Source organism: Notamacropus eugenii, chromosome 6, assembly GCF_028372415.1.
Source record: "Notamacropus eugenii isolate mMacEug1 chromosome 6, mMacEug1.pri_v2, whole genome shotgun sequence".
NCBI lineage: Eukaryota > Metazoa > Chordata > Mammalia > Diprotodontia > Macropodidae > Notamacropus > Notamacropus eugenii.
Window position 1 is genome coordinate 196,725,699 of NC_092877.1, and position 15,703 is coordinate 196,741,401.

The window sequence follows — 15,703 nt, forward strand, 5'->3', positions numbered from 1 at the left end:
TTACCTTGACTTTAAAATGAGGGGGTTAGATTAAATGGGGAAGGGGAAAAGAAGGAAAGGAGCATTTATAGAATCCTTCGTATGCACCATGCCCAATGCTGTGTTTTGTTTTTTTTTTTTTTTACAAATATAGCCTCCTTGATCCTCACCCCAGCACTGGGAGATAGGTACTATTATTATCCCAGTTTTACAGATGAGGAAAAAGAAGTGAACAAAAGGCAAGTAACTTGCCCCGGGTCACACACCTAGGAAATATCTGAGGCTGAATTAGAACTCAGGTTTCTGATTCCAGGCCCAGACCTTCATCACTTTGCCAGATGATCTCTAAGTCCCTTTCAGTTCTGAAATTTCAGTCTGTAATCATATTGCTGTATTTTAGACTATATCTATAAACAGGTCAGGATCCTACACTGAATGTCTGGGTAAGCAACTCTTCTTAATCAGTTAAACTACCATTTCACTTTTTTATAGTGTATCCAGTTTTTGAATTATGAGTGAATATAGCTGTTAATTTCTAGGAGCTTTATCTAGTGGAGTCAGATCTTTACTGTGATTGGCCATGGGCATAGGGTTTAATTTCTATTTAGCACATTCACTTAATAGAATCAGATCTTGAGATGGAAGAGTCTTCAGAGAACATTTGCCCCACTCCCTCATCTTAGAGATAAAGAAACCTAGGCTCTAAGTTTGGTGTTTTCAGACATCTATTGTGGAAACATTTCACTTAACACCATGTGATTTAAGCATATAACTTCAGAGAATTTAAAACCTATTATTTCTTTTGTCTAGGTACCAACATACACCCACTTTCCTAGTTTCTGGGAAATCTGACTGCTTTCTCTCACTAAAAGTTTTATGTGGATTTGCTAAATAGTGTTCTTGTTTCACTACTAGTGACAGCACATTGTGCAACCAGTAGAATCATTTACTGTATTTCATATTGCCAAAGCCTATATTTGCCAACTCCCCTGTTGCAAAGAAAATGATGCATCAACAACCGTTCTCCCTCAAATTATATCCTTTAACAAAGAATGAGGTCACAATCTATTCCCTAAAAATTATTTCCTGTACAATTAGATGGCACCTATTTCTTGAATCTAGTCAGTAACACATGAATATTAGTTCAGTGATGAAAAACAAATTTCTAAAAAGACTTCAAACTCAAGATTTAAATCTGTTAATTTTATTTCTTTAATTTGAAGCCCTATGACAACAGTCTAATATATATTTTGATGAAGGAATATGGAGAATGGTACCAATTGCTAGAGTAGTATATAAGAATGGAAATAAAATGAGTTCTTAAGTTCAGCTTTTCAAATTAAAAAGAAAAAAAATTAATTCAGTGGGTCAGTCATCACCTGTGCTCAGTTGAAAAATAAGCATTTACATCACACTTTCAGCATTTAGGATTAGCAAAGCATTTTACATATGCTAACTCATTTGGTCCTCACAGCAAGCTTATGAGGTAGGTAACTTTATTATCTAAATTTTACAAAGGAGAAAGGGGCAGCTAGGTGGTGCAGTGGATAGAGCACCAGTGGAGGACCTGAGTTCAAATCTCACCTCAGACACTTGACACTCACTAGCTGTGTGACCTTGGGCAAGTCACTTAACCTCAGTTGCCTCATCCTGGGTCATCTCCAGTCATCCTGAGGAATATCTGGTCACTGGATTCAGATGGTTTTGGAGGAGAAGTGAGGCTGGTGACCTGCACAGCCCTCCCTCACTGAAAACAAAGTCAAGTGCAAGTCATGTCATTATTTCTCTGATGGCATGGTCTTCTTCAGCAATGAAGGGCAAATACACACACACACACACACACACACACACACACACACACACACACACACACACGGGAAAACTGAGGCTAGGTGAGGTTAGATGGCTTGCCCAGGTCTCACAGTTATTTCCTGTATGAGGCAGAATTGGAGCTCAGGTCTTCACCACCACCACCACCACCACTACCATCACCAACATCAATTCCAAGTCTAACAGTCTTTCCCTTACACCATTGCCAGTGCCTGGAACTACCCTAGAAATAGCTTGGGAACATCAGTGATACTATTGCTTATCAGAAATCACAGAAGGTGTTGGTAAAAGTTGTTGTTGTCACTGGCTAGGGTTCAGAGTCAAGCAGAGAGTCACATATTGCTGAAAACTCCCATACAGAAGAGACATGCATTACCCCAAATCCTTACAAGTTCATTTTAACATGTGAGCTTAACATCAGCCACCTTACCACAGCTGTAGCATAGTGGACAGAGCTCTGGGTCTGAAGTCAAGAAGTCCTGAGTTCAGATCCAGTCTCAGACAAAGTACTAGCTGTGTGACTTTGGGCAAGTCATTTAACCTCTGTCTAATTTGATTTCCTCATTCTGTAAAATGAGGGTAATAGCAGCACCTACCTCTCATGATTGCTTCAAGGATCAAATAGGATAATACTTGTAAAAGAGCACAGTGTCTGGAACTTAGTAGGTGCTATGTGAATTCTTGTTCCCTTCTATCTTTCCCCTAACATGAAAGTGACTTTTAAATAAGTTCGCACACCAGAAAGCAAATCCCATTGCAAAGCACTCCAAAGGACAGTGTTGTTTTTGCTGTTATTGAGTTGTTTTTAGTTGTGTGCAAGTCTTCCTGACCCCATTTGAGACTTTCTTGGCAAACATATTGGGATGGCTTGCCATTTCCTTTCCCAGCTCATTTTACAGATGAGGAAACTGAAGTAAACAAGATTAAGTGACTTGCCCAAGGTCATACAGCCAGATTTGAACTCAGGAAGTTGAGTTTTCTGGACTCCAGGCCTGGGACACTACCCAGTGAGTCACGTAGCTGCCCAAGGGACAGGACTTTTACTTTTTAACTAAATTGATATATTGTTACCCTAAATATCGGAGGAACAATGTTGCCCTAACCTGAGGCCTCATGTGGTGGCCCAGGGATAGAAAGCCAGCCTTGGGTAATCAGAGCACCTAAATTTAAGTCTTCTTCTGACTCACACTGATTTCATGATCCTGGGCAATATGTGAGGTAAATCTCAAAGACTTCAGGCTGCACAGTAGGCACCTATTTATCAGCTTTGTAAAGGGAATTTCTTCATTGGGAGTTCCTGATACCAATAAAATCACAGGCCATGTAAAAAAAAGAAAATAACAAAAGATTGTCAGCTGGAATTTGGAAATCTTTGTTATACTAGCTTTCATTGTTTGCATATATGTTGCATAAAGCTTGGCCTCCTTTCTCTCATTAAGTCTTACAATAACTTCTCTGGATCATGAAAAATTCATTGGAAGCATTTCCATATGTAGTATGGTGGTGTAATTCTTTAGTTTTACTTGGTCCCAGCCTTACAAGTGCCCAAGTTTTGGACGTACCATATATGTAAAGAGAGGATCCAGGTTTACAATTTTCTGAAACAGTCCCAAATTCAAGGAAAATAAAGCATATCCTTTTCAAAAGTCCTTGCAAGTCCTTGTCAGTCTGATCTAAGTAGTTTCAAATCCTGTCCCTACCTGTAGTAGACCTTATTTTGGGAAAATGGGGGGCAATTAATTAATTAATTTTTTATACTTCATCCTTTTATATTTTTGTACTATCACCATTATCTCCCAAGAATTTTAGTTCTGAATCACTCTTTTAATATTGATCCCAAGCAATCTCTGATATCCCCTGATAGATCATTAGAGAGACTATTATTCTCTCTCATGACCATTCTTTTTGAAATAGCTATTACCGGAGGGAAATTGCACAGTGCAGTAGAAGAATTGCCCACATACAGGTTATTTTAAAGTGATATTTTGTAATATGAAGCGAACGCAATTTCTAAGGTGGAACTTCTCTTACAGTGGTTCAAATGGCAAGTTATATGTTTCCAGTCTGCTGAAGATTAAACTTGTCAAAGAAGAGAATTTGAACATTTGGTATAATTGTACCTTGGCATCTGCTGGAGTCTTGGAGACTATCGGATTCTTCTTGAAGAAGAAAGGTTTGTTAGCCCAGTTTTACTTCAGGGATTTGATAGTATCTTAGCTCTGGAAGGGTGTTTATAAGTCATAGAGTCTCAACCACCACATTTTACCAATGGAGACACTGAGACCAGAAAAGATAATCATTTGACACACAACTACTTATGCCACAATTGATATTAATATTCAGGTTTCATTGCTTTCCATTATAACAAGAAGATAATTCTCTAAATCAGATGAAGAAAGAGAAAGAGAGATGTATTTCATTTCACTCTGTTTTCTATTTCAGATATAGAAACCTGTGACCAGAGCTAAGAATTCAAAGTCTAGTGTTGTAGGCCTTGAATGTGGTTGAAATCAGTTTACATGGGAATTGAGAGGCTTCTTCTCTCTTTCTCCTCAGTTCCCCTTTACCTTTAGATTAATAAAGTAAGGTTTGGGGTCAAATGGTGGAGCATAAAAATTAAAAATTAGAGATAATTTCTGGCTCCCAGGTCTCTTTTCATTGACACTTAGGTTTAGAGTCCTTGAGCATGTCTGCTCCTTCCTTCCTTCTTTCCATCCTTCCAATGTTTACTGAGTACCCAACATTTATGAGTCACTATGCTAGGCACATAAACAATTGTACCTTATTTGGTTCCTCTAAATAGGTGTTTCTCAGTAGAAGGCCATCATAACCTTCATTCTTTGCTTTAATGTTCTACCAAAATATAAAATTTAAGAAGTCTGAAATCAGTGGCTCGGGGGTTGATTTGGCCATGCTAGGGAGTCTTGCACTTTCTGCTGCCACCCTAAGCTGTCAACTTCCCAGAAAGGAAGATGCAAAGGTGGTAGGATCAGAGCGAAGGCAGATTTGTTAGGAAGGTGAGGATGGGCAAAATGCTGAGATGGCCTGGGAAAGTAAGAGGCAGTGTTCCTCATGGACAGAACTCTCTGGGGGGCTATAATCATTTATAATTCAATAACCTTCCCTACTTGAAAATGGATCACTCTAACATAGGGGTAGAAAACCTGCAGCCTCAAGGCTATATGTGATTCTTTGGGACCTCAAGTGCGACCCTTTGATTGAATTCAAACTTCACAGAACAACTCCTTTTAATAAAAGGAGTTGTTCTGTAGAACTTGGATTCAATGAAAAGGTCACACCCAAGGACCTAGAAGGTTACATGTGACCTTGAGCTTTCAGCTTCCCCACCTCTGCAAACAAAAGGAATACTAGATGAGTTATGAAACTCTCAACCACATTTATTTTTCTTCATGAGGATGCATGTGCATCAAACACTTCATCCACAAGCATATGTGTGTGCATGTGTATATGCATGTATATGTACATGTACATGTATATATGTGTGCACATACATGTGTGCATGTATGCGTGCGCACACGCACACACATATGTGTGCACATACGCATGCATGTGTATTGCTTCTTAGCTGGAGGCCTGAAAGTCATTTAGCCTTTTCACATTTGGCTGATCTTTGCTTGGTTCAGAAATGCCCAGTACTGGGGTCAGGGGCCAGGGGATGTGAGGGGCTAAGAAGCAAGCCCAAGAGACTGCTACTGTTGTTCCCCCTCATTCCTTTTTCTGCCTTTTCTCCTGCTCCCAATCCCCCAACCTCCCTTAGTGCTTCTGCCACCACCATTTTTCCTCCTGTTATGACCCCTTTTGTGGAAGGTAACAAACTGCTGAGGAAAGTCAAGAAGTGAAGCCCCTTCTCCAAGGAGAACACCTGGATGGCAGTGGGGTGGGCATGAGGAATATGGTAAAACCTAGAGGTTTAGTCCTGTAAAAGGTCCAGACATACATTGACATGGCCTTAACCAGATAAGTCCCTTACTTATCAACCACAGTCATATCCATATTGTTTTAGAATATCTGTGGTTATTTATTTTATTTCATCTTTTAAAAATCTTATTTGAATCGATACCTTGTTTTTATATCACCTTCAATCCTTTTTTCTTTTTCTTTTCATTTTTTTAAATTACATTTTTTTTCAATTAACAAAAATTTATTTTCTTCCTACCTTCCCCCACACACTGGAGAGAAAAAAGAAAGAAAAAGAAAACCTTAGTAACAAACAAAATCAAACAAAGCAAATTCCTGCATTAGTCATGTCCATAAAATATTTGTTTCAATACACACCCTGAGTCTGTCACCTCCATGACTGAAGGTGGATAGTCTGTTTCATCTCTGGAATTGTGATGATCACTTATATTAATGAGAGTTCTTAAATGAATAGCTATAATTAATAATCCTGCTAGAGACCAGGACTTCCCCCCTCTTTAAGTGCCTTGTTGGCACTGCAATAATAATTTATAGCGGCATTATTTCCAAATGCTTCTCTCTTTATTTCTTCTTTTTCCTTTCATATTAAATCTCTTCCCTTAAAGGTGTCATGGTTTAAAATTCTTCCTTAAGACTCCTTGGAGTCTCAAAATAAATATTTGCACAGATTTTGAGTTGAAAAACAGTGACAGGTATCCCAGTTTGCCTTCAAGGTAGAACATTCTGCTGGGGTAAACACTTGAGTTGAGTTAAGATGTTTATAAAACTGTAATGGGAGTAAATGGCATTAAAGAATCTGGATAATTATTTTTTTTCCTAATTTAAAAAGTAATCGTTTTTATCTTTTTTATTCCCTGGAAGGTGCTGCTGATGTTTCGAGACACATTTTCATTATTGTCCTTGTATCTTCAGCTGTAGTCATCTTCCTAGTGATTATGTGTGTTATTTATAGAGTAGATATACTCTTATGTTACAGGGACCTGATTAGAAGAGATGAGACTTTGACAGGTAAAATTTATCGCTTTACTGGTCTTTCTTTTCTTGTCTCATATATATACTCCGTTCTCAAATGAGAAGTTAACATACATTTAATTGTATTGCATTGTTACAACATAATATTTGTTGTTAGATATAATTATAAAGAGGGTTCTAGGGATAAACAATACCTCCTGTTTTCTGTAGTGACATTTTTAATTACACTTAGCACCTTAACACACGAAAATGAGGTTTTACTGTGCTCTCTTCCAGTTGTCTTAAATGTTATCTAGGATTTCTGCTCTGGTTGTGTTAGATTTATGTGTCTGTCTATCCCGTACCCTTCAAAGATGGGGGGATCTCCTCAAGAATAAAGTCTTTTTCTTTTGCATGTGCTGTAAAATGTTATATTCTTAATAAATATTGGGTGGAATTAAGCTGAACTGCTGTTGATTGTTTTGGCCTGGGTAATGGGAGGAACAGACTCACAAAAACTGGGTTTCTTCAGTATTGCGCTTTCTCTCCCCAGTGTATGACCTCAGGTGCATCATTTGCCATTTTGTACCCAAGTTTACTCATTTGCAATATGAAGGAGGAATAATAAATGACTTGGGTGGCAGATGATAGAGTGATCTGGAGACAGGAAGGCCTGAGTTCAAATCTAGACTCATACACTTAATAGTAGTGTGACCCTGGTCAAGTCATTTAAACTCTGTCTGCTTCAGTTTCCTCATCTGTAAAACAAGAATAGTCATAGCCTAGGGTTCTTTTTGTGAAGATAAAATGAAATATTTGTAAAGCACTTTGTAAATGTTAAAGTACTATATGTTGTTGCTTAGTTTTTTCCATCATGTCCAATTCTTTGTGACATCATTTTAAGAGTTTCTTGGCAAAGATGTTGGAGTGGTTTGCCATTTTTCCTTCTCCAGTTCATTTCACAGATGAGGAAACCGAGGCAAATAAAGCTAAGTGACTTGCCCAGTGTCACACAGCTAATAAGTGCAGGCTGAATTTGAGCTCAGGTCTTCTTGACACCTGACCTGGTGTTTTATTCACTGTGCCCTCTAGCTTCCAGAATCTGATTCTATGACTCTAAAATCAATGTGGGATAAGAGAATTATTATCTGTTGGATTTAATGGAGGTAAAAAAAAATAACACTGTGCGAACAAAAAAGCTTATAAACTTGGTTGTGAGATATAGGACGTTCTGGTGAATAGAAGCTAGAGCAAACTGTGCAGAGTTTATTATATTTGCAATTAGGCTTTTATAAAGGACCCAAACAAGTACAGCAATTTCAGCAGCCTCCTCTGTTTTTTGACACATATTTTGTAGGTATGTTTAACCTGAATTAGAGATATTGTAAGTCTTTCTGCTTGTTTTTCTCAAGCTGGTCAGTTCGTAGAAATGCTTCCTTAAATGTTTATTTTAAATGATCAGACTACATTGTGGAATATTTGCACGTTTTTAAAATTAAGTTTTTGTTTTGGGGGATTTTTCGGCTAGTAGGACCAGTGAAATACATGAGTCCATGCATTTTTTAAGGTGAAATAAGATTAGAAACAGATGTTCCTTTGGGAGAGGGTATTACAGATGTAATACTAAAATGAAAAGTTCAGCAATTTCGATTAGTAGAAAATTGCTAGGTAATTCATAATTCTGTCTTCTACACAAGTAGTCTTTCAAACAGCTGTATGTTATTTAGTAGAAACCAATTAGAGTAGATAGGAAAGTAGGTAAAAAGGAAGAAATGAGAAATGAAACCTTATTAAACAGAATTGCCCAAAATATCCCCAGGAGCAAACATTTATTTTAGGAAATTTTGAAAGTCCATAATATATCATATTATTAATGTATTTTTTTTTGCTTAATTTGAAGATCTTTCCCATCCGTTAATAGGCCCATCTGACCTGTTTAAATCGCATGGAAGACTAAGTCACATGTGGTGGGAGGAACTTGCTGAATGGGTGAATGGGTAGAGCAGAAAGAGGTGAAGAAGGAATGGTGAAGCAGAACTGAGAGGAAATTGGACACAGCAGTTAGAACTGAGGGAGAGAGAGAAATCAGGCAGCTGGCTGTGAGTTTTTCTTTGTGGAAAGGCCCTAACAGAGGGAAGTCTTAGGGATAGTGTTGTCCTCTGCATTCTTATCGTGTATAGATTTTTGTTACTATGATGGATTTGGCTTTCTGGTATCTGAATAAATGTTTTGATTCTGTGTTCCATGTGGAGAGAATTATGTGGCATATTCATAGTTGCCTTAGGCGTTATGAGTATTCTGTTGGCACTACACACGTATGCACATAACTCATCTCTTAATAACTCCATAAAGCATATGATTTGAGTAAAATTCATTAACCATGGAATAATTTTTAAAACATTATATATTTCCTCCAAGATGGATTATTAACACATTGTTAAATTGTGATTATATACTCACTAATTTCAAATGTTAAATTTGTTTGTTAGTTGTCAAATTTGTTAGTTTGAACTTGTCTTTATTTATTACAACCTACTTCTATTGAAAATATGCTTAAATTATGCAGTTACATGTGCTTTTATATATGTCTTTTCTTTTAAGATCCAGCTTTATTCCATGGTCTGATATGATGGCCCTTCTCAGAAAGTTAGAATCTTATTCTAACAAACAATATTTCCCAATAGGAAAATCAATTCTTATTCTAACAAAGGATAACAGTTCACAATAGTGATTCCTTTTTTTAGTTCAAAGGCCCTGATATTGATTAAAATAAGGATTGTAGGATATTATATAAAAGAAAATTTACTATGACTCTCTGGTAATCAAAATTATAAAGTAGGAAATAATTTCATCCTGAAAGTGATAAAATAAAGATATTCAAAATTAGTATGATAGAAATTATTTGGAGAGAAAATATGCAGGCTGACGTGTAAATAATGTTTCTTATCTGTAAAATGAAATGGGTTCAAGCACAACTTATTGAAATGATGTATTATGCTACTGGAATGTTATATTAAAAAATCTGACCAAAAAACACAATCACCTTCAGGTGTGACTTGACAAATGAATTAGTACTAATAGATTAGTGAGTGTAACTCTTAAGAGAATACTGAATTCTTTCCTACCAGTAAATTTATGCCAATTATATATCCTTTTAACCATTAAAGTTAGACCATTCTCATATTCCCATCCCTTGTAATACTTCCTTCCTCTACTAATTTATATCCATCATGTACTTCCAGTTATGACTTAAAACTTAGGTCTTCTAAGACATTCCCTAATGGACATTCCTCTCGCTCTGAATACATTTTCTTTCTGTGTCTCCTTAACATTCATGGCTTTTGCACATTCTGTTATATTGTTTTGTGATTGTTCTTATTATTTCATTGTTATGTGTTTTGTCTCTTCAACTAGATTGGAAGATCCTAGAAGTTTGGAGCATCTTCTAATTTGGAGGGGTATCCTATGCAATAATATGCAATAAGTACTTTTAAAAAAAAATAACAGCTCCTCAGTTTTCCCTTTTGTTACTTGAGCAGTAAACAATTACATCTTTGTGGACTCAATAGGGGCAGTTGTTATTGTCAGTGAGTAATGCTTTTCTCTATGCCAGAAGAAGCTTTCTTATTAAAAGGTAATGACAAATCAAAGAGTATGTCATAATAATGTTTTGTACACTCCATTCTAGTATAGACTCCTCAATCTTTATCTCAATGTTTTCTATCCCTTGAGTATATCCATCACTTGAAGGTGATATTTAAATCAGTCATAGAGACAGCTAAAATTCAAGGTTGAGCATCCTGCTATCATGTAGCAAAAAAATGATTGGTTACCTTCCTTCATCATCAACTCACAGGAATATTAGTTAGCTTGTCAGGCATTTGCTATGGTTTAAGTTTTTCCTGTATGTGTGACATTCCTACAGTTAGATTTTAGTCTTCAAGTCCCAGAATAACTTATACTTCTATTCATCCCCTCCCCAAGGGTGGGGACCCTACAGTTTTGAGGCCACATGTGACCCTTTAGGGCCACCACTGTGAAGTTTGGATTCAGTCAGAGGGCCACACTTCAGGACCTAGATGGTCACATGTGGCCTCAAGGCTGCAAGTTCCCCACCTCTGCACTGTATAACATAATGCCAGGCACATAACAGGCTCTTAGTAAGTAACTAATAGCACAGCAGGCATTGATGAAATATTGTTGATTGATCTGTACCAGATGTTGTACTCAGTACATGATTACAGCTAAAATTTATTACTGAAATTCAACAAATACATCTTCTAAGAGGAGAAAATGACATACGTGTTAAAGTGAATATTTTTCTCCCTGTCGATTGCGGTCTTTTGGTGATTTTTCTATATTAATTATGTAAGCTCAGAAAAAAATTTTAGCCATAAAATATATTTATTATATATAATATATGTTATAATATATATGTGTATATACAAATAATTATATATGAGTGTATATATGCGTACCTGATGTATGAATATCTGTGTGTATATATAAAAATGTGTATATATTGTATATGTGTGTGTGTGTGTATATATATATATATATATATACATATGCACATACATATATCTCAGATAAAGCTTCCTAAAATGCATTTCCACTCATTTCCTTAAAATGTATTCATAAGGCAGGGAATGTTCTATTTCTTAGCTGGATATCTGTTAAACAGATATTATAACAGTCATTCAAGTGATTGTTAGTGGTTATCAATATTTTGAGCATTTTCTTCAAATTATGGTCTTGATCAAATTTAATTTACACATCCAGTTACTTAAGAGGAAAACTTTTTTTTTTCTCCCAGATGGAAAGGAATACGATGCATTTGTGTCTTACCTGAAAGACTGCCAACCAGATAATGGAGAGGAGCGCAAGTTTGCCCTAGAGATTTTACCTGGAGCCTTAGAAAAGCATTTTGGCTATAAATTGTGCATATTTGAAAGGGATATAATTCCTGGAGGAGGTAAGCAAAAAAATATAAGGTGGAGAACCAGTAAAGGTGTTTTCTGTCTAAATAGAAGATAAAGGGACCAAAGTAGTTAAACCGTGGTGTTTTAACCTTGTAAATAACTGCTTTTTTTCTTGTCTTTTCTTTAAGAAAAAACAAAAATGAACAGCACACAAAAACCTTTGGTATCTGTGCTTTTATTTTAGGTTTACCCAGCAGCTAAACACATGTTAATTGTGGTAGCCCTGGTAACTTCCTTTCTAAGAATCTGTTTATTTGCTGTGCTTCACACATTTCTCCGAAACTGTGGGGTGGGCATACTGTTTTTAAGATCAATTTTGATATTAACATAATCAAATTCCTTTGATCTAGAAAGCCAGAATCCTGTACTTATTTTGATGAAACATTTTGTGGGGCAAAAGTGGTTCCCACTATTAAGAAATGAACCACTATGCAATTAGTACAAGTGATATCCTTCCATAACATATTTACTGTTCATTACAAAGACAAAGCTTCAGCTAACAAAAATAAAGAAAATTGGCAAGTTGGTAGAAGATTATTATAAGGAATGATCATTATCTCTTTATTCATGAACTTTTGGAGAGGTTCATCATCCAACTGACCACAAAGTAATAAATTTTTCAGTTGTAGGGACAACAGAGTGGTAGTGATTTGTATTAGTAGGAGTACCTACGTCAATAAATTATAGATCTTTGAAATACTGGTGTGTGTGTGTGTGTGTGTGTGTGTGTGTGTGTGTGTGTGTGTGTGTGTGTATAAGGAGGATGATAATTTTTTTTGGCTGGCAGGAATGCAGAACAAAAGTTGATTTGGACCAAGACCCTTAGCCCCTTTTAGTCTTTACCCAGATCCTATAATTTGCATGGGTCATAATTGGTATTACAGGAGTACAAAGACATTAAAAAGAATTTCTTCACGCTAATTCAAGTGTTTAGAATGAAAGAGCCCAGCTTATGGCTGGGAGTGGGACCTCTCACCAGAACCCAAATAGCCTCTTCTCCCATGGATGTTTGCTTATTTATTCTTGCATCCAAGATTTAGTTCATTTGTTTACTTTTATTTAAGCAAACAGAAAAGTCATTTCAAAATAAAATAGACTTGATCAACCACATCTCAAAATAGTAACGTGAAAACGTCCATCCCGTACATATTCTTGTACACTCTCCTACTGGTTAACTCATACTACTAGTGAAAGAAGAGATAGAGGAAAAATGTAGGACTGGGGGTTACTCATGGGGCAGAACTGCTCATCTTCTCTGATGATGTCACAATTCTGCTTTCTGTCACTCTCAACAGGTGTCTGAAGACTTAATGCTCAGGGCTTGGGTTTTTCTTTCAGTCGTGGTCTTCAGCTGCAATGTGGGTTCTTTGCTACACCACAGCTACAGAAGCTTAGCTCTAAAAAGCTCAGATGATTTCCAGAGGTGGCAACCCACAACTAATTTCCCCTAGCCAACTAACTAGAAAAGCCTCCAGTCATTCAATACTCTCTTTTGAACCACTTTTCCCCTGCTGTTACTTGTGGGTTCTTTCAGTGTGAAATTGTTCTTAGCAATCTCATGATGCCAAGCATGGACCATGCATATCAGAGGGGCTGAGTGGTGAAGGATCAAAGGGGTTAGTGAATGATGCCCCATGTATGCTCTTTTGTTCTACATTCTTATCATCAAGAAAATCACTGCCTCTCTACACACAGGTGTGTATTATACATTATGTTTATGGAGTGACATTCTGAAAAGCATCATGACTTAGTGGGTAGACAGGTAGCTGCTCCTAGAGCTTGCTGAGTTCAAATCCTCCCTTTGCCATATACTAACACTGTGACCATGAGCAAATCACTTAAACTCTTAGTAGTCTAGGCAACTCTCTAAGACTATATATGGCAGAGAAATTAACTACCTCTATTGGTAGAGGCAGTGTCTTAAGTTGGAAGCTCTCTATATCAAATTATGGGTCTAATACTTATACTTACGGAATGAGAACAATTGACTTGAAATTCAGATACTGAATTTGTTTCCTTCCTTAGACACATAATGATTGTATTAACTTGGGAAAGTCGTGTTATTTTTCTAAGCTCAGTTTCCTTACCTGTAAAATTGAGATAACACTTGTACTATCTCCCGTAGGTGGTGATCTTGAGGAAAACATTTTATAAATTCAAATTCTGTGTAAATGTGAAGTTATCATAATTTAGACAAGATGAGTTCATTTTAAATAGGCCTAACAAAATTATTTTTAGTCTCATTTTCTACATGGGAATAACTGTTTAGTTTTATTTTTTATTTGGGAATAATCCTGTGACTTCCAAGAAGACACCTCAATTTTATAAGGTCCGTGAATATAATAGAATAAGCTATATTACTCTTGCTTAAAAGTTTTTTGAATGATTATAATTTCCTGCCTATCCTTTTAGCTGTTCTAACCAAATATACATTTTTAATTATCAGCTATTGTTGATGACATCCATTCATTTATTAAAAAAAGCAGAAGGCTAATCATTGTCCTGAGTGAAAATTACATGTCTGCTAAAGTCAGATATGAACTTGAAAGTGGACTGCATGAAGCACTGGTGGAAAGAAAAATTAAAATAATCTTAATTGAATTCACACCTATTAGAGACTTTACATTCCTGCCACAGTCTTTGGAGCTTCTGAAATCTCACAGGATTTTAAAGTGGAAGGCAGATAAGTCTCTTCCTTACAACTCAAGATTTTGGAAGAATCTTCGTTACTTGATGCCTGCCAAAACTGCCAAGTCGATTGTTTTCTCTTCAGATGCCATAGGAAATGAATCGTTTCCTGTTCTTTCAAAGGTTTAGTATTCAAGATGACCAAATCAAGTGAATGGTTCTAAAGACATCACAAGGCTATGCAATGAAACACTTAAATGTAAATCACCTCACTTCATTCCAGAAAACTGAAGAGTTCATCTAAAATAAATCTTATTTTGGAATTGGTACAAATCTCTGCCTCTTCATCATATTGAGTGACCTAAATGAAGTTCTTTTCCCTCTCCCTTCTGTTTTGTGCTTACCTCAAGTATTGTTTGCAGTTCCCAGAGAGGAATGCATGCGCTTTGAGGCATGTTCTATTTGCTTGAGTGTAGGTCTTTAATTCTGAATGCTAATAACTCCATTGGAATAAGTTGTTACTATTAAAAGGAGACGCAATAATATTTCCTGTAGAAATTAAGTAGATGCCTTCATTCTCTCTCAATAACTGTCTATTTCTCCACAGTGCTTATGTGAAATATCTTAGACCAGAAGGAAGGGGAAGTGGCAAATATAGCATACAAAATTAACCTCCTGAATCTACATCTTGCTGGCCAAATATTCTGCTTACCACTAATTCATCTTATTTTATCCTGGGTTCCCACTATTCCAGTAAAGCATTACAAAGTATTCATCTAATTAATTAGATCTATCCCTAAAGATGGAGCAATTAGGTGGTGCAGTGGATAGATGCCAGGCCTTGAATCAGGAAGATTCATATTCTGAGATCAAATCTGGTCGCCCACACTTACTATCTGTGACTGGACAAGTCAGTTAAACCTCTTTGCCTCAATTCCTCATCTATAAAATGAGCTGGAAAAAGAAATGGTAAACGGCTTCAGAATCTTTGCCAAGAAAACCCCAAATAGTTCATAAATAGTTGGATACAACTCAAACAACTCAACAACAAAATCCTTAAAAATTTCTTTAAAGATGCCTTAAGAACTTTGTCATATGTTTGTATGGAAAGCATACAGAATTATGCTATTTATCATTTGTAATAAATTAAATACTTGTTTACTTTATATCAGTGTTTCTCCAAGTGTGGTCCTCAAGGACCCTTGGAGTCCTGAAGGTGGTCTGTGAAGTCAAAATTATTTTCATAATAATACTAAAGCATTGTTTGTCTATTTAGAATACTACTCCTTGTTCTAACTACTTATCTGTTGAGGCCAGATTTTCTTCATGGACTTCATCCAAAACAGTGTATTATAGCAAACTGAATACAACAGCAGATAAACAAATCCACCAGT

At 36.3% G+C, this 15,703-nt stretch overlaps 1 protein-coding gene across 2 annotated transcripts in view; it reads left to right on the forward strand.

Annotated features, from left to right (window-relative positions):
* IL18R1 (interleukin 18 receptor 1) overlaps positions 1-14,642 on the forward strand; it is a 47,242-nt gene extending 32,600 nt beyond the window's left edge. For both annotated transcript variants that reach the window (XM_072621726.1, XM_072621727.1), the window contains 4 exons: positions 3,843-3,982; positions 6,610-6,756; positions 11,516-11,674; positions 14,128-14,642. In XM_072621726.1, the coding sequence (XP_072477827.1) occupies positions 3,843-3,982; positions 6,610-6,756; positions 11,516-11,674; positions 14,128-14,498 (817 nt within the window). In that variant the 3' untranslated portion in view covers positions 14,499-14,642. The remainder of the gene's footprint in view (positions 1-3,842; positions 3,983-6,609; positions 6,757-11,515; positions 11,675-14,127) is intronic.
* The last annotated feature ends 1,061 nt before the right edge of the window (positions 14,643-15,703 follow it).